Source organism: Balaenoptera physalus (genome assembly GCF_965194825.1).
Source record: "Balaenoptera physalus genome assembly, chromosome: X".
Classification (NCBI taxonomy): Eukaryota; Metazoa; Chordata; class Mammalia; order Artiodactyla; family Balaenopteridae; genus Balaenoptera; species Balaenoptera physalus.
The window spans coordinates 14,460,903-14,479,178 of record NC_138903.1 but is presented as its reverse complement, the minus strand read 5'-3'; the positions used below and the strand labels follow the sequence as shown (position 1 = coordinate 14,479,178).

At 45.1% G+C, this 18,276-nt stretch overlaps 2 protein-coding genes across 9 annotated transcripts in view; one reads left to right on the top strand and one right to left on the bottom strand.

The window, feature by feature from the left end:
* The window catches only part of SYAP1 (synapse associated protein 1), a 28,248-nt gene extending 22,257 nt beyond the window's left edge, over positions 1–5,991 (bottom strand). The window contains exon 1 of the mRNA XM_082447241.1: positions 5,617–5,991. Coding sequence (XP_082303367.1) covers positions 5,617–5,809 — 193 coding nt within the window. The 5' untranslated portion in view covers positions 5,810–5,991. The remainder of the gene's footprint in view (positions 1–5,616) is intronic.
* CTPS2 (CTP synthase 2) overlaps positions 1,065–18,276 on the top strand; it is a 130,158-nt gene continuing 112,946 nt past the window's right edge. For 2 of the 8 annotated variants that reach the window (XM_082447164.1, XM_082447165.1), the window contains exon 1: positions 12,556–12,676. The gene's annotated coding sequence lies outside the window, so the exon portion shown is untranslated. Of the gene's footprint in view, positions 1,404–12,325; positions 12,460–12,548; positions 12,677–13,052; positions 13,413–18,276 lie in introns of those variants that run through there. The other 6 variants (XM_082447162.1, XM_082447161.1, XM_082447166.1 and 3 more) reach the window with 6 other exon arrangements.

The window sequence follows — 18,276 nt, the reverse complement described above, 5'->3', positions numbered from 1 at the left end:
TGCCACAGAAAATCAGGAGATTCGTACCGTTACCTGGGAGCAGAAGTACTATCTCCTGATCCGAAGGACCATCTCTCCCACTTACCACCTCCTTTAGCATTAAACAGTCTTTCTCCCACTGCGTCTGAGGGCGTTCATCTGTTCCTGGTATCAACACCCACTGTGACTATCTCAGGAAGCTCCTTGTCTCTGGTCTCATTCCTGCCATCCTCCTCCTCCTATTCTGCACTCGTATGACCACAAGAAATTCTCGAGTATCTCCAAGGAGGCCCCAAATATGTTATTCCTTGGTTTGAAACACTTTTATCGGCCCTCCCTTTTCCTGGCTAACTCTACGCATCCTGTGAGCCTCCGCTTACACATCACTTCTCAAGAAATGGTCCCCGGCTCCTTGGCCAGCGTAGGTGTCCCTAAGAGGTGTTCCCTCACTACCTGTGGTGCCAGATCAAAAACATCTATGACACTCTATCCATTACTTGGTGAATGCGTCCTCTCAGCTAGACTGAAGGCCCATCCTAAGCCCCACTGGGGCAGGGACCAAGGCTGTCTGATTCACCAGTGTATCCCCAGAGAGTGACCAGTAAGTACTCGCTAAATGCATGAATGGGGAGTGACATAAATGCTGAGCTTTAGGGAGATCCCTGATTTCCCTTTGGTTGTGACTAGCCTATTTACCCAGAGTGGGTAGACAGCCACACTACTTCCTAAAAATATTCTCTGCAGATAGACAAATCCAAACTTCTAAAAGAGCAGGGTTTCCTAAAAATATTCTCTGCAGATAGACAAATCCAAACTTCTAAAAGAGCAGGGTTCCCTGTCAGATTTTCTCAGGAATACCTTTTGAATTAGATTCGTCTCTCTTTTTTTTTTTTTTTTGGCCGCACCACTTGGCTTGTGGGATCTTAGTTCCCCAACCAGGGATCGAACCCAGGCTCCCTGCAGTGGAAGTGCTGAGTCCTGACCACTGGACAGCCAGGGAAGTCCTGAGAAAGCACAGTTCTTGCCCTCAAGGGATGTCCATTTCTAAACAAACTAACCAACAAAAAAGGATTCAAAGACAACAAGAGGAGCAAGATTATTCATTAAACTGAGGCACCCCAGAAGGGAGGGGTGTCTCCCAAGAGTAATTAGAAAATCCGAAGTCAGAGGAGTGGGTGGTGGGAGAGCAGGACAAGAGATTTTCAGGTAGGACGCTCAAAAAGACCAGAAGTCTGCTATTGTGCAGAAGAGATCGGCTGACACCAAGTTAAAGACAGTTTTTATTAAGTGGTTAGAAAAATTGAGACACAGGTAAGAGTTAACAGGAAGTAACAGGAGTACAATGTCCACTTCAGAGACTTAGGCACAAGGAGAGAGGGTCTGAACTGAAGCGGCAACCAAAGAAAAGCAAGTCTAAGTAAAACGTGAGTAGACGCAGCAACTTAATGGAAGGAGGGGGCAGATCACTAACACTTTACCTTCATTTTCATCATGCCACAACCATCCCAGGAAGAGTGGGTATAATTAGCCCGGTTTACAGATAGGGAAGCCAAGGCACACAGAGGATAAATGATTTGTCCATGAAGGTGGGGCAGACCTGGCTGACTGCCTAGCCAATAGCTTATCCCCTTCCTCCTACCTAAAGAAACCCCAATTTTGGTGGGCGCTCAGCAAACCTGGGGGTGGTCTTGGCGACCCTTGACACAAACAACAAAGGTCCGTTCTGTTTAAGCCTGGTTGTTGGACTTACTGTAATTTGCAAATGACATCACAATAAAGACAATAAGTAGTATAGGGAATTCAAACACAGGTTACCTGCCTCTAAATGGCAAGCTGGTGCCCCAATCCCACACTACCTCACGTCAGATGAGCAAGTGACAAAGGCTTGCAAAACTGAATGGATGGTAAAGGTAAAGAAAAGCGGGAAGGTTCTCAAAAGGTCAGAAAAAGCGTAAATTTATCAGAGTAAAGAGAGGAAGGTAGAGTTTAAGGCTTGCTTCTAGAATAGGAAAATAATAAATAGACAGTGGTTTTTAAGGCAGCTTTAGAAAATTAATATTCTTATGAAAAGGCTGGTTAATTTTTCAAAAATACTATATATTTCACACAATTTTAGAATCTTCGTGTTGGAAGGGACTTTAGCACTTACCTTATTCAACCTCCTATCCAGGTAGCCCCACTTCTAGGGATGGGGAGCACATGACTTCGAAGGGCAGACAATTATTACTGTTATCCATCTCTAGTTAGAAAATCCTTTTCACATCCCTTGTCATTTCTACCTCTCAGACTTAGATCTGTTCTCTTAAGTAACATAAAATGACTTCTTTTCTACCAAAAAACCTTTAAAAATTTTGAGCGATGCCCCTAAAGTTTCTTCTTCTTGAAGTTAAAATCCCGTTCTTTTTCGTATTGTTCACAAGCCATGGGATCCAAGCTCTTGACCATCTGCACTGCCCTCCTCATGGTAAACCTGGGTTTCTCATCAGAACCGAACTGGGTATTTTACTTCTATATCAAAGCAGACATATATTTTCCTACATACACAACTAATTTTTGGAGTCCTTAGTTGTAAACTAAGCAAGTGAGGCATCTAGAACTTGAAATGCACTTTCCCTATAGAAAAAGAGGATGGTCTAATTAACACAGTTCTACTGCAAATACTAATAGCATTTTTCAAAGGAGAAGGAAGAGGAGGTGGCCCTTCCTCCATTCCTGGGCACGGACTGGCCTTAGGGACAGTTTTGAAAAAGCCAAAGCTCATCTCTGGCCACCCTCCCACTTATTTAAGCTGTGTGAATGACTCAGATACTACACTCTCAGAGGTATGGATTTGTTTTAGAGAAAGAGTATAGATAAGAGTATAGATAATTGGACTTTAACAAAAACCAACTAACCAATCTGCGCTGAATAAGAAGTTACTCTGGGGTATGAGGCCTTGGGAGGTAGGGAGAAGCTCTTCAGTGAGTTTCCTAATAAACTGCCCTCCTTCTGTGATCACAGCAAGTCCTAAGTTCATCAGGAGGGAGATCCAAGGATAAGAAGGTTTAATTTGGGGTTAGGAAGTGGAATATAGGCCTGGGTGTCCACCACTCCTAACTGGTGCCTAATTTATAAAGTTGCCTAAATGTAGAAATAGGTCACTGTGAACCAGAAGTATTTACGCTCCAATCTTGAAGGGAGGCACTCAACAAAAGTTTACAGAACAAATGGAGCCCCAGGAAATTCTATGTAGATTTTATTATTATTATTATTATTATTTTTTAAAGAAACACTGTGTTTTCCAAATATTTCTTTTTTTTAAATTAATTTATTTTTATTATTTATTTATTTATTTTTGGCTGCGTTGGATCTTCGTTGCTGCGTGCAGGCTTTCTCTAGTTGCAGCGAGCGGGGGCTACTCTTCGTTGCGATGTGCGGGGCTTCTCATTGTGGTGGCTTCTCTTGTTGTGGAGCAGGGGCTCTAGGTGCACCGGCTTCAGAAGTTGCAGCTCGTGGGTTCTAGAGCGCAGGCTCAGTAGTTGTGGCGCAGGGGCTTAGTTGCTCCGCGGCATGTGGGATCTTCCCGGACCAGGACTCGAACCCGTGTCCCCTGCATTGGCAGGCGGATTCTTAACCACTGGACCACCAGGGAAGTCCCTCCATGTAGATTTTTAAAAGGCCAAAGAAATGAATCTACTCAGTGGGAATCAGGCACAGAGATGTTTAACTTCAGTTTTCAAAACAGAGGTGGGTCTTTTTAAAGGATATACCTCTTAGGATCACTATGTAGAAATAAAAAGTGTTTAATCATCTCTTTTCTTTTTGAGGGGTTGTGTACAAACTAGGACCTTTACATCTTTTTAAAATCAAATTTCAGAGCCAAGAGAGCTCTAATTTCTTTGGAAACTTTGCATTCACAGTGCGTGTGTGGGTGGGGAAGTACTTCCATCTAACCTTAGCCTACCCAACCTCAAGAGAGTCTGGGGAGGGGGACTTCCCTGGTGGTCCAGTGGCTAAGACTCCGTGCTCTCAGTGCAGGGGGCCCGGGTTCGATCCCTGGTCAGGGAACTAGATCCCGCGCTGTAACTAATCCCGCATGCCACAACTAAAGATGCTGCATGCTGCAACTAAGACCCGGTGCAGCCCAATAAATAAATAAATATTTTTAAAAAAGAGAGAGAGAGTCTGGTGAGGAAAGAAAGAGATGGCAGCGTTAAGCTCCAAAGTAGACATCCGTATCGAAAACATTAAAAAAATATTCGGGGGTCTTTATTACGAAATATAAACATGAGATTTCAATAAAGCCCTAAGTTTTAAGAAGCCACTTTTGATACTCCTCTGAAGATAAACGAAAATGATTCTCCATGTTCTATGAAATCAAGGAAACAATCATACCCAGCTTTTCCTAAGGTGGTCCCACTTTTATTTATCCCAGCTACCTAACATAGCCTCTCTGCTCTAGTCAAATTCATCTCCTTACATCTCTCGAATATTCCAAACTCGTTTCTCCCCAGTTTTCCACACAGGAAATAATTGTTCCCTCTAGTGATTTCATTGCATAGCACTTAGTTTTATTTCTCTTGTACACTGTTTGGAGGCTTGGGGCTTAGATTGTGTACTGCCATGATTTGAGATTATGCCTGTTCTCCCTGCCTCTCCACCCCACAGTAAACTTTCTGAACGTTAGAGCCTTTCTTACTCAAGTATGTGTTTCTCCACTCTCAGGCTCCAGCCTGTCCTATGCTCTTGCCTTGTAGTATCTTGAAGTAAATTCTTTAAAATTGCTTGCCAAATTTAATCTCTCACTTGTAGTGTTGTCTGCTTTAGGGCCACCTTCTTAAAGACGTTTTCTCTGACTATTTAAGCCTGCCAAGATCTCTCCAGGAGCAGAATTACTACAGCATGTGTTTATTCTGCATGCCTATTATTTATACCCTCCTCCCGAACTAGACTGTAAGCTGGGAGAGAGCATGGGCTTTGAAATTAGACAGCCCCAGGTTCAAATTTCACTTCTACCATTTACTATCAGCATAACTTTGGGCCGCTAACTCTGCGCTCGTTCTCCCAAACTGGGGTGTTTAAAGAGATGAATCGTTCACAAAACATCTAGTGCTGAAACTTGCAACACAGACAATAACTGGCAACTACTTTCCCGCCTTAAGGAAAAAGGTCCCAATGCACCTAAAAGGACATGAGCCTGCCTGCCATAGGCCTTAATAACTCTTCCTCAATTTACTTGGGACGACACATTCTGACCTAAGGGCAAAAAGGCACTCGAGCTCCTCAACGTCCCCTGTCCTCTGGGTGGGAGGCGGTGGAGGTGAAAGTTGGTGAGTTGAACAAAAAAGATTCCTCGTCAAACCTAAAGACGTGGAGCCCCACTGCTTTACTGCGGCCCTGCTCCCAATGTTGACACACTCTGCAAAGAGTGACATGTCACTAGGAACTTCAGGCACAGGATTTGACTGCTAGATGAGGCTTCGGCCTTGCCCAGATCCTCATCAACCTCTCCGGTCCCCAGAGGACCGACCGACAGACACACCTTCCTCTCCCCACCCCACACCCCCGACCATTGGTGGCCCACGCCCAGGGGCGGCAGGAGGTGGGATGCGGGCGCTCTCCGAAACTCTGTGGTCCCGGAGGCCGGGGGAGACTCACTGCCGAGGCCTTTGGCCTGGTGAAGGAGCTCCTGGTCCCCGGCTTGTTGTAGCTCCCCCTCCGCGGACTCCGCCACCGCCTCGGAGCGCTGCTCGGGTGGAGCGTCTCCCTTGGGCTGTCCGTCTCCCTGGTACTGCCGGCCACCCGCCGCCGGCTGCTCCAAGCCAAACCAACTGCTCAAACCCCGGAACATCCCGCCCGCGGGGCCGCCACCGCGGTCGGGGTCACCGGAGACCCTAGCGGGTGCCGCCTACGCCCGACTCCACAAGGCGCGTCTCCCAGGGCGATATTCGCAAGTGCGACCTCGGAGCAGCCAGTCTATGTGTCGCCCCACCTCCACTGTAACTCAGCCGCCGGCCGCGCTAGCGTCACTTCCGGACAAAGGCCCCGCCCTCCCCGCTGACTGTGTTTTTCGTAACTCGATTAGGCGATTGGAAACCGGACAAAGGGCTTTCCCCACGTAGCCCAGCCCCGCTTCCTTTTCTTCTCCCCCGGCTTTGTGGGTTCCTGATCTAGGCGACTACAGCGCGTCTCTGTCACTCTAAGCAGCTTGGCTGGTGGTTTAGCCTCACCTTTTCTGGTTCAGCAGGGTCGGCCCCGCGGACATGGGTGTCTTTAATCTCCTTCTGAGTCCATATCAAAACTAGCCCAGGCCCTCTGTGTCCACCTACCAATTTACAGGGAATACAGGGGACGGAGGAAACTATTAAAGGACACCACGGGATGCAGGGAGCAGAATCTAGGCTGTGAGAGACCACAGGCTGACGACCTTGTTTCTTCAAATAAATTGCAAGGAAGGGGGGAAGGGGAACCTATAGATTAAAAACGACCTAAAAAACAACCCATGGCAACTTGCGGATTTTCTTTAGATCCTCAAACAAACACAGTGGGGAAAATTTTTTGACGTTTATAAGAATTGGAAATTTGGGGACTGGATAGTTCATGAGATTAAGAAATTGTTAAGTTTAAAAAATTTTAGTTGTGCTAGATAAACATAAAATTTACCACCTTAATCATTTTAAAGTGTACAGTTAAGTAGTATTAAGTACATTCACATTGTTGTGGAACCAATCTCCACAATTGTTTTCCTGTTGCAAAACTGAAACTCTGTACCCACTAAACAACTCCGTTCTCTGTTCCCCCCAGTCCCTGGCAACCAAGCTACTTTCTGTCTCTATGATTTTTGACTACTCCAGGAACCTCATGTAAGTGGAATCATACCACATTTGTCTTTTTGTGACTGGTTCATTTCATTGAGCAAATGTCCTCAAGGTTCATCCATGTTGTAGCATGTGTTAGAATTTCCTTAAAATTCTGCCTTAAAAAAGGCTACTTCGAACACTCTTTGACATAAATTGTAGCAATATTTTTTTGGATCTGTCTCCTAAGGCAGGGGTCCCCAACCCCTGGGGCCGCACAACAGGAGGTGAACGGCAGGTGAAAGAGCGAAGCTTCATCTGCCACTCCCCATTGCTCGCATTACCGCCTGAACCATCCCCCGCCCCCCGTGGAAAAATTGTCTTCCACGAAACCGGTCCCTGGTGCCGAAAAGGTTGCGGACCGCTGTCCTAAGGCAAAGGAAACAAAAGCAAAAATAAACAAATGGGACCTAATTAAACTTAAAAGCTTTTACAGAGCAAAGAAAACCATCCATAAAATGAAAAGACAACGTACTGAATGGGAGAATATATTTGCAAAGGATATGACCGATAAGGGGTTAATATCCAAAATACAAAAACAGCTCATACAACTTAATATCAAAAAAACCCAAACAACCTGATTAAAAAATTGGCAAAAGACCTGAATAGACATTTTTCCAAAGAAGACATACAGATAGCCAACAGGCACATGAAAAGATGCTCAACATCACTAATCATCAGAGAAATGCAAATCAAAATCATAATGTGATATCACCTCACACCTGTCAGAATGGCTATCACACCTGTCAGAATGGCTATCATCAAAATGACCACAAATAACAAATGTTGGTGAGGATGTAGAGAAAGGGGAACCCCTGTACACTGTTGGCGGGAATGTAAATTGATGAAGCCACTGTGGAAAACATTATGGAGGTTCCTCAAAAAATTAAAAATAGAACTACCATACGATCCGGCAATTCCTCTCCTGGGTATATATCCAAAGAAAATGAAAACACTAATTCGAAAAGATACATGCACCCCAATGTTCATAGCAGTATTATTTACAATTGCCAAGATATGGAAGCAACCTAAGGGTACATCAACAGACCAATGGATAAAGATGTGCTATATATATACAACGGAATACTACTCAGCATAAAAAAGAATGAAATTTTGCCATTTGAACAACATGGATGGACCTGGAGGGTTTTATGCTTAGTGAAATAAATCAGATGGAGAAAGACAAATACTGTATATCATCACTTATATGTGAAATCTAAAAAATAAAAAACAAACCAGTGAATAGAACAAAAAAAGAGGCTATCTTAAAAAAGGCTGAAGAGTATTCCATTGTACGTATATTCCACTTTTTGTTTACCCATTCATGTGTGATGGACATAGGAATTATTAATTTTTAAATTGTGGTAATTCTATTGTGTGTGTGTGTGTGTTTAAAAGAGTTCTAATCTTTTAGGGTCATACTGAGATATTTACCAATGAAATAATAGGATGCCTGGCATTTGCTTCAAATTAATACAGGATGGGGGAAATGGGTGGGGATACAGATGAAACAAACCTGGCCATGGATTGATAATTGTTGAAGTTCGAGTTTTAGGTTTGCTTTTCTATATATTCAACTTTTCCCACAATAACGTGTAAACAAATGGACAACAACAAAAAGCTGGCCAAGTGAACAACTCCGCCTTCAGAGTAGGGAGTTCATGAACGTATTTCCCAAGCACAGTCTTAAGCATTACGTATTCCTCCCCCCCCACACACCATCTTGAGAAGAGTAGCCTAGTTCCAGTGACCTGTGTGAGTATGTGTGGGACAGATTACAATTCTGATTTCTTTGCTCTCCAGTTTTCCAGCCTGAGGTATATTTACAATTCTGGTCCAGGACTTTTTTTTTTTAATTGGAGTATAGTTGCTTTACACTGCTATGTCAGTTTCTGCTGCACAGCAAAGTGATTCAGCCATACGTGTACATATATCCCTTCTTTTTTGGATTTCCTTCCCATTTAGGTCACCACAGAGCACTGAGTAGAGTTCCCTGTGCTATACAGTAGGTTCTCATTAGTTATCTATTTTATATATAGTAGTATATATATGTCAATCCCAACTTCCCACTTCACCCCCCCCTTCCCCCTTGGTATCCATACGTTTGTTCTCTACGTCTGTGTCTCTATTTCTTCTTTGCAAATAAGATCATCTATGCCATTTTTCTAGATTCCACATGTATGTGTTAATATACTGTATTTGTTTTTTTCTTTCCAACTTACTTCACTCTGTATGACAGTCTCTAGGTCCATCCACGTCTCTGCAAATGACACAATTTCATTCCTTTTTATGGCTAATATTCCATTGTATAGATGTACCACATCTTCTTTATCCATTCCTCTGTTGATAGACATTTAGGTTGCTTCCATGTCCTGGCTATTGTAAATAGTGCTGCAGTGAACATTGGGGTGCATGTATCTTTTCGAATTATGGTTTTCTCCAGGTAGATGTCCAGTAGTGGGATTGCTGGGTCATATGGTAGTTCTATTTTTAGTTTTTTAAGGAACCTCCATACTGTTCTCCATAGTGGCTGTACCAGTTTACATTCCCACCAACAGCGTAAGAGGGTGGTCCAGGACTTTAGCTTAACAGGCTCAACCTACTTTTTTTTTCCAAACAGCTTTATCGAGATATAATTCACATGCCATCCACACCTGTTGAAACTGTACAATTCAATGGTTTCTGGTGTATTACACCATTATTATTTTTTAAAATTTATTTAATTAATTTATTTTTGGCTGCGTTGGGTCTTCGTTGCTGTGCGCGGGCTTTCTCTAGTTGTGGCGAGCGGGGGCTACTCTTCGTTGCGGTGCGCAGACTTCTCATTGCAGTGGCTTCTCTTGTTGCGGAGCACAGGCTGTAGGCGCGTGGGCTTCAGTAGTTGTGGCACGCGGGCTCTAGAGTGCAGACTCAGTAGTTGTGGCGCACGGGCCTAGTTGCTCTGTGGCATGTGGGATCTTCCCGGACCAGGGCTCAAACCCGTGTCCCCTGCATTGGCAGGCGGATTCTTAACCACTGCACCACCAGGGAAGCCCCATTAATTTTTTAAACTGTGTAAACATATATATAACATAAAACTTGCCATTTTACCATTGTTAAGTGTACAATTCCGTGGCATCAATGACATTCCAACCTATTTTTAGAGTCTGGGTATTGATTAATCTCTGAAAGTCAGGAGATATCTTAGGACCAATGCCTTTCTAGGATTTAGTCAGAACCTGAAAGTGGTCAACACTTTCCAGAAAAAGGATATTTGGTTCAAGGGTGATTGGAATGAGCCTGGAATTTCGGTCAGAAGCCTAGGACAGGGGTGCTAACTCCACTATCTAATGGGTGAGTAAACTTGAGTCATTACTCATCCTTTCCCCTTCGAGTTTCTTCACCTATGAAAGGAATACAGTGCTGACCCTTCTGATAGCAGAGGTGGGGGCCATCCCTTTCAGCCTTACTTTTGCTCTATCTCCACCCAAAATCATGATGAAGTCCATGTTCCCCAGGGTTTACAATCGTCCTGAAGGTTAGAACTCTTCAAAACAAAAGATTATAAAAGAACACGAGGGACTTCCCTGGTGGTCCCGTGGTTAGGACTCCACGCTCCCACTGCAGGGGGCATGGGTTCAACCCCTGGTCAGGGAAGGGGAACCAAGATCCCGCATGCCACTCGGCACCTGCCAAAAAAAAAAAAAAAAAGTAAAAAAGAAAAAAATAACACAAGCCGTCAACTTAATGACACACTTCTTTTTCTTTTTCTTCTTTTTTTATCCTCAATGCTATACAGGCCATGAATAAAATACCTGTTGAATGAAGATACGCTCTGATCCCACACAAATCAGTCAATCTGAACCCTGTTATCAAATTTGTTTTTCTGCTCAAATATTTTCCCATTTTGGATTAATGATACAATAGTTATCATAACCCCTTTGTATTCACAAAGTATCCTTCATCTGTTGACCTCGTAGATTAATAGAATAAGGATGAGGCCTTATATCCTGTGGTGAAGAGTCTGACTTTGGGGACAGATATTTTGGTCAGGGCATTTCACATCTCTAAGCCTCAGGTTCTTCATTATAAAAAGGGGATCTTAATAGCTGTCCTGGTTGTAAAAAGGAAACAAAGTACCGAAATGTGGAGGGAAGCCTTACATATGTGGCGGGTATTAAGTACCACCGTCCATGTCAACCTGTTTCACAAGCATTCTTTCCACTGGGTCCTCTGGAAGACTTGATTCACAACAAAGCCCTCTGTGCTTCCGGCCTTTTTACAAGGTGCTTTTGCTTTAAAAAAAAAAAAAAATTATTTCTTGGCCTCCATGGAGACTTGGGTCTCCCCTACCATTCCTGCTGAGTGGAGCCTCTGCTCATTTTCCCAGAAGTTGACATCACCATCCTCAGCTCCTTACTGCTTCTTCCATGGCATTGCTCTGTCATTCTTGATAAGGAGAAACTCCCTTTTGTTTTGAAACTGATCGAATTTTGCCAGACATCCCTCTACCCTTCTTTGTTGCTGTCATTTACTAGCTTCGGGGTTGCTCCTCCACATTCACTGGAGACTTGGTTCCTTGGCCTCAACTGACTCCTCCAATTTCCGCCATCCTTCCGGGGGCCTTCAGTGTCCCCCACACTGGCCTGGTGGGCGCTAGACCCAATTCCAGTGACGTCCATCTCACTTGACTCCGTTCCAGAGTCAGACCCTAAACTGGATCATCCCCTGGAACTGCTTCCCCTTTGACATCGCCGACACCCACACTGTGGTGACAACTCCTCAGTTCCTTCATTCCCACAGGCCCTCATCTTTTGGTCCATCTCTTTTCTCTCTTCCAGTCTATCCGCTCCCTGCTCCTCTCCCTCCCTTTCCTCTGGGGACTAGACCCCTGGTGCGTCACTACCATCACATTCTTTCAGTGCCCTTAACTTCCTCACTCTCATCCTTCTACTCTACTCAACCAGCAAACTCTGGTTTTATCAATATTTATATACCGACCTATAGACATCTTGCACAACTGTAGCTGGAGCTCATTACACAATGATGGTTTCTAGACTCCACTGGGTCTTCAATGACGCTCTCCCCACTCGGCCCTCTAGTGACTCACCTGGTCATTCAAAATTTTCACCACTTTCCTAACCCTTCCGTCTGATTCCAAACCCTCCTATTGTCCCTAGTTAGATCCTCTCTCCTTCAGTGGTTTATGTTCTTCCCTTCGCCTTAATAACCTCCTGTGTCCTTTCCTGGCACCAAGGCGCTAACCATCCTCCAAATACTCTTTAAAAAGGCACTCGGCGAAGTCCTGATTGTCGTCCTCCTGCCCCTCGCATTTTAAATTTTAATTTTTGCTACACGCGTACTGTTCCAGGAACCTTACTGATTCCAATAAAGGTGTAGCCCTCCCCCCAGATTGTGAGCCCCTCAAAGGTCGGCATCCCATCTGATCGTCGTCCTCTGCTCCGCGCTCCTGCAGTTGCTCTCCGTGACCCAGAGAAGCTCTTTCCGGCGCCGAGAGCGGGACGCGAGGACCCGAGCAGGGTCTGGGCGGGCCGAGGGGCCGGGGCGCCGGGACCTGGCGTTCACCCGAGTCTCCGAGGTGCCGGTGCTCAGCAAGCCGCGGAGGGGAGGAGCAGTCCCCGGGCTGAGCCAGGCCTGGGGCCAAGTGAGTCCAGGGCGGAGGGTGACGGGAAGCCACTAACGCCTGAGGAGTCACTTGAGGGGCGCTTGTTTCGGAGCGTTGCACAAACCCGGGGGCGACTCGGGACACCGCTGGCGGCGGACTCCTCCCCAGCCCGACAGGTGAGCGCGGGCGGGCCTCGAGGCGGAGCTCGCCGGCTCCACCGGCCACCCTCCGCGCCACCGCCGCCGCCAAAGCACAGGTAACTCCCCGCCCGGGCCTCAGCGCCGGGGCCGCCCGCCAGCCCGCGCCCCCAGCCCGGCGCGCTCATGGGACCGGGAGCCTTTGTCCCCTCGGAGGGCAGCCGCCGCACGCGTCCCCGCACCCTGTGCTCTCTGCCCGCGGGCAGACAGCGGCGGGGCAGGGCCGGGGCCCTGGGAGCCCGCCCTGCGGCGGCCCGCGGCCCGGGCTCCGGAGCGCCGCGTCCGCGAGCGGCGCTTCGGCGCGCACCCCGCCTCCGAACCGGGCGCTGGGGCCCGCCGCGGCCCCCGCCCGGTTGCTCCCGGGCCCCAGGAGCCCCGAGACGGCGTTAGCGGAAGTGCAGCCCCGCGCGGCGTGAGATGGCCTTTCTGTCTCCTCCCCCGCCCGGGGCACTAGTTAAACGGCGACCCTCGCGTTTCCCGGGTCGGAGCTGGTTGGGGCGCTCTGAGCCCGAGTCCGCTGCTGCTACAACATAGCTTTCTTTCTGCAACAGTTTCTCCACATTTGATGTCTAATTTACGTTCAGTAAAAAGCCCCCATTTTAAGCGTGCAGATCGGGGATTTTGACAAATTCTACACCAGTGTAACCACTACCCCAACGTAGACATAGACCATTTTCATCACTCCAGAAAGTTCCCTCGTGCTCCTCTCCGGTCGATCCACAACCGCCTCACCCCTTGATTTCCATCAGAGCTTAGTTTTGCCTGTTCTAGAACTTCATAAAGTGGGCTCATGCAGTAAGTACTCTTTTGTTTTTGACTACTTTTTAAATGGCCGTCATTGAGAAGGTATCTCTTGGTGCTTCTGTTTTTAGTTGCTCTAGGCCTGCACTGTCCAGTGTGAATTGAGATGTGCTGTGCGTAGGCACACCTAATTTCGGAAGACATTACAAAAAAAAAAAAAGGGATGTAAATTATCTCACCAAAATATTCTTACATTGATTATGTGTTGAATGATAGTATTTTGGATACATTGGGTTAAATAAGATATTATTAAAATGAACTTAATCTGTTTCTTTTTACTTTTTATATGGCTACTGGAAAATTTAAAATTACACAGTGTAATTTTTTTTAATGTTTTTATTGGACAGTGGACAGCCCTACACATGCCTATTTTACAGACAATTGGGTCTGCTCACTGCATATAAGAGTAAATGTAAATAATGGTCTTCACAAGAGAAAAAAAATCCTGATTCTAGAAGTAGCTTGAAGAACCTGCTTTTCCTGTTGTTTTAAAATTTTGCTTCAAACTTACTTGTTTGCTTAAAATAGAAAGGACTAGGTGTCTCCTTGATATTGTTACATTTTCAAAAAGGACTTTGTAAAATATCTGATGTGCTTAAAAAGGTATCTTGTGCTTTTGAAAATATGGAAAAGTAATAATTGCCTGCAACCCAACCACCTAAATATATATTAAAATGTAGCATTTTGGTGTAATTTGACCAGTCTTAATTTAAAAAAAAACAGTTGAGATAATAATATATTTAATTTTATATCCTGCTCTGTTGTGTAACATAAGCATACCTTATATGAAAGATTCTTAGGTTTTTTGACAACCACATAATGTGCCTTCTCATAAATACTCTCCAGTTTTCTATGGCATTTTTCCATTTTGCTAACTTTTACAAATGGGAAGTCATTTTAATAGTGTGACAGTGCCAGAACAAGGTAGTTACCGAACAGCTTATTTGCCCCTTTATCCAACAGGAAAGGTGAAGACCAAGAGGACAGGGACCTTGACTTTTTGTTCACCCCCATATCCCCAGGACCTGGGAACACGTCAAGCATATAATTGTCTGGGAGGAAGAAAATTTCCTTCTACCCTTCTAGGTTCTTCTGGCTGGTCTAAGAATTAAGTTGACATGAGACAGATTAACAGGAGAAAATCAAATAAAAGTTTAATAACGTGTATACATGGGAGAGACCCAGGAAAATTTAGTCACTTGCTAAAATGGTTGAAACCCTTGCCTTAAATACCATCTTCAGCTCAAGACAAAAGAAGATGTTGCGGGTAGTGGTTTGGGACTTCAAAAGGGAAGAGGGCAGGGCTTCCCTGGTGGCGCAGTGGTTAAGAATCCGCCTGCCAATGCAGGGCACACGGGTTTGAGCCCTGGTCCGGGAAGATCCCACATGCTGCGGAGCAACTAAGCCCGTGCGCCCCAACTACTGAGCCTGCGCTCTAGAGCCCGCGAGGCACAACTACTGAGCCCACGCTCCTAGAGCCCGAGCTCCACGACAAAAGAAGCCTGCGCACTGCAACAAAGAGTAGCCCCCGCTCGCCGCAACTAGAGAAAAGCCCGCGCACAGCAACGAAGACCCAACGCAGCGAAAACTAAATAAATGAATAGTTAAAAAAAAAAAAAAGGGAAGAAGGCAATTAACATGGAGATGGAAAGGCAAATTTTTGGTAAACAAATGTTTGCTGGGTCAGGCAGAGACAGTGGGACACAGAGTGGGCTCTGATCTCTAAGAGCTTCCCCGACCACATCTAGCTCATATTCTCTGAAGATATCTCTGGTGATAGCTCTATGCCAGGAACAGGCCCTTTATCTAAATTCTTTAGGCAGCAAAGGGGGCAATAAAAAAGGACTTCCTGAGTCTTCTGTTTCTTAAAAATAATCAAACTAAATTAATGCTCATGCCAAAGAGGCACATTTTGCTGTGGCAGATTTTCCTCCGCTGCCTGTTCCATAAACGTTTATGAGCTGACTGAATCAGTGAGTAGAGGGCTCTGAAATATAAGAGCTAACCTTGACTTAGCACTTGGGCGCTCTCTTTGTAAATACCCACACAGCTCTATAAGGCTGGCACTGGTATTATTTCTGTGTACTGCACAGGTGGAGAAAATTGAGGTTTAGAAAAGTTGAAGTTGCCCAGGGTCATAGCTATTAAGTGACAGTTAGCACTTGAGCTCAGGCTGTCTGACTCCAGAGGAGGGGCACTTATCAAAATAGAAAAAAATCAACAGTGGGATGAGTAAGGGAAGACTGTGATGAAATTCCCACTCTAACGACTACCTTGGCTAGTAGAAATGGCAAGAGATGAATATTCAGATACATTTTGGATCTATAGGAGGAGCATTCTGGGTTTGGACTGAAAATCTTTTAGGCTAAATCTAGCTCAGGTGAGTGGATGGCCAGGTGGCTAGTAAAGAGGAACGGTGACATTGAACATGATCAACTGTATTGTGTAGAGAAAGGCAGGCCTAGGGACTTAAGGAAGCCATTTGGGATGGGGCTTGTATATTTTGGATGGCTTCAGTTTACTCGCCTTGACGGTGGTCAGCTAATTCAAATTGAACTCACAGCTCTGAAGTGAAAGGGCTCTACACCTTTTAAGTTAAGCTAGTTGGTTTTGAAAGTAGAGGAAACTACAAAATCAGAATAGGCATTCCTTTGGGGAAGACAGGCAGATAGGATAAGCGGGTAGCTGAAATCATTCCTACCTGATTGCATTTGAGCTTGATTTCCAGGTATTTAAAAACATTTGTGAATTACAATAGAAAGTGGGATTTCTAGTTATTAGCTTTTGTTAGTTACTCTCTTTTCTTGTAGTTGCGATTTTATATTAATAGTCTTAGTTGGCCGTTTGTTTGCCTGTCAGGACCACACGAATAATGCCGTTAAGGCTCACCTTCACGTGCATGGTGAAATGGCAAGGGCAGAAGGCCCCTGCCCAGGCTCAAGGGGAAAACAATAGTTCTCAGAGTAGAGTAGCCCAAGTAGCTCTTGGGCTTCCTGTCTGCCTCTAAAACAAAAGGGTTTGAATCAGACAGCAGCAGGAAAGTCAAATAAAATTTCTTTATGACATAATATTTTCTTTTTCTTTTTTTCTGCTTGAATATTTCTGCATGGTGAAATGGATGGGTAAGGAATAGATTCAGTGCATAGTTATGGAGGATATATTTATTATTATTAATAGTGACATTAGTAGCTAACTTTTACTAAGTTCTTACTGTATGTTAATATAGAGGTCAATTTTGACCCCCTCTAAGCCAGGTATCAGGAAACATTTTCTATAAAAGGTAGTAAATATTTCAGGCTTTGTGGGCCAGAGGTCTCTGTTTTCCCAGCTACTCAGCTCTGCCATTGTAGCCAGAAAGCCACCAGAGACAATATGTAAATAATGGGCATGGCTGTGCGCTAATAAAACTTGATTTATGGACACTGAAGTTTGAGTTTCATACAATTTTAATGTCATGAAATATTCTTTTGATCTTTTCTCAGTCATTTAAAATGTAAAACATTCTTAGCTTGGCGACCATACAAAAACAGACAGTGGGCCAGATGTGACCTGTGGGCCCCGGTTTCCTGACCTCTGATCTATACCTTAGCTCATTTAATCCTCACAACCATCTGCAAGATTTTTTATTTTATTTTATTTTTAAAATATTTATTGGGCTTCCCTGGTGGCGCAGTGGTTGAGAATCTGCCTGCTAATGCAGAGGACACGGGTTCGAGCCCTGGTCTGGGAAGATCCCACATGCCGCGGAGCAACTAGGCCCGTGAGCCACAATTACTGAGCCTGCGCGTCTGCAGCCTGTGCTCCGCAACAAGAGAGGCCGCGATAGTGAGAGGCCCGCGCACCGCGATGAAGAGTGGCCCCCACTTGCCGCAACTAGAGAAAGCCCTCGCACAGAAACGAAGACCCAACACAGCCATAAATAATAAATAAATAAATAAATAAAATATTTATTTATTTGGCTGCATCAGGTCTTAGTTGCGGCACGTGTGATCTAGTTCCCCGACCAGGGATTGAACCTGGGCCCCCTGCATTGAGAGCACAGTCTTAACCACTGAAGACCAGGGAAGTCCCAAGATTTTTTAAAATGTTGGCATATTTGAATATTGATTTAAAAAATAGACTATTTTTATTTTATTTTATTTTTTTAAATTAAAAAAAATTTGTTTAGTTTTGGCTGCGTTGGGTCTGTTGCTGCACGTGGGCTTTCTCTAGTTGCGGCGAGTGGGGGCTGCTCTTCGTTGCGGTGTGCGGGCTTCTCATTGCGGTGGATTCTCTTGTTGCGGAGCACAGGCTCTAGGCGCGTGGGCTTCAGGAGTTGTGGCATGCAGGCTCAGTAGTTGTGGCTTGTGGGCTCTAGAGCACAGGCTCAGTAGTTGTGGTGCATGGGCTTAGTTGCTCCGCAGCATGTGGGATCTTCCTGGACCAGGGATTGAACTCGTGTCCCGTGCATTGGCAGGCGGATTCTTAACCACTGCACCACGAGGGAAGTCCCCCCAAATAGGGTATTTTTAGAGCAATTTTAGGTTCACAGCAAAACTGAGCAGAAAGTACTGAGTTTCCATACACCCACTGCCCCATGCCCACAGCGTTCCTCATTATCAACATCCTGAACCAGAGAGGTACATTTGTTACAGTCAATAAAGCTACACATCATTATCATTCCAAGTCCATAGGTTACGTTAGAGTTCACTCTTGGTGCTATACATTCTGTGAGTTTGGACAAATGTATAATGACCTGTATCCACCATTATAGAATCATACAGAATAGTTTCACTGCCCTAAAAATCCTCTGTGCTCCACCTATTCATCTTTCCCTCCCCCACTAACCTTTGAAAACCACTGATCATTTTACTGTCTT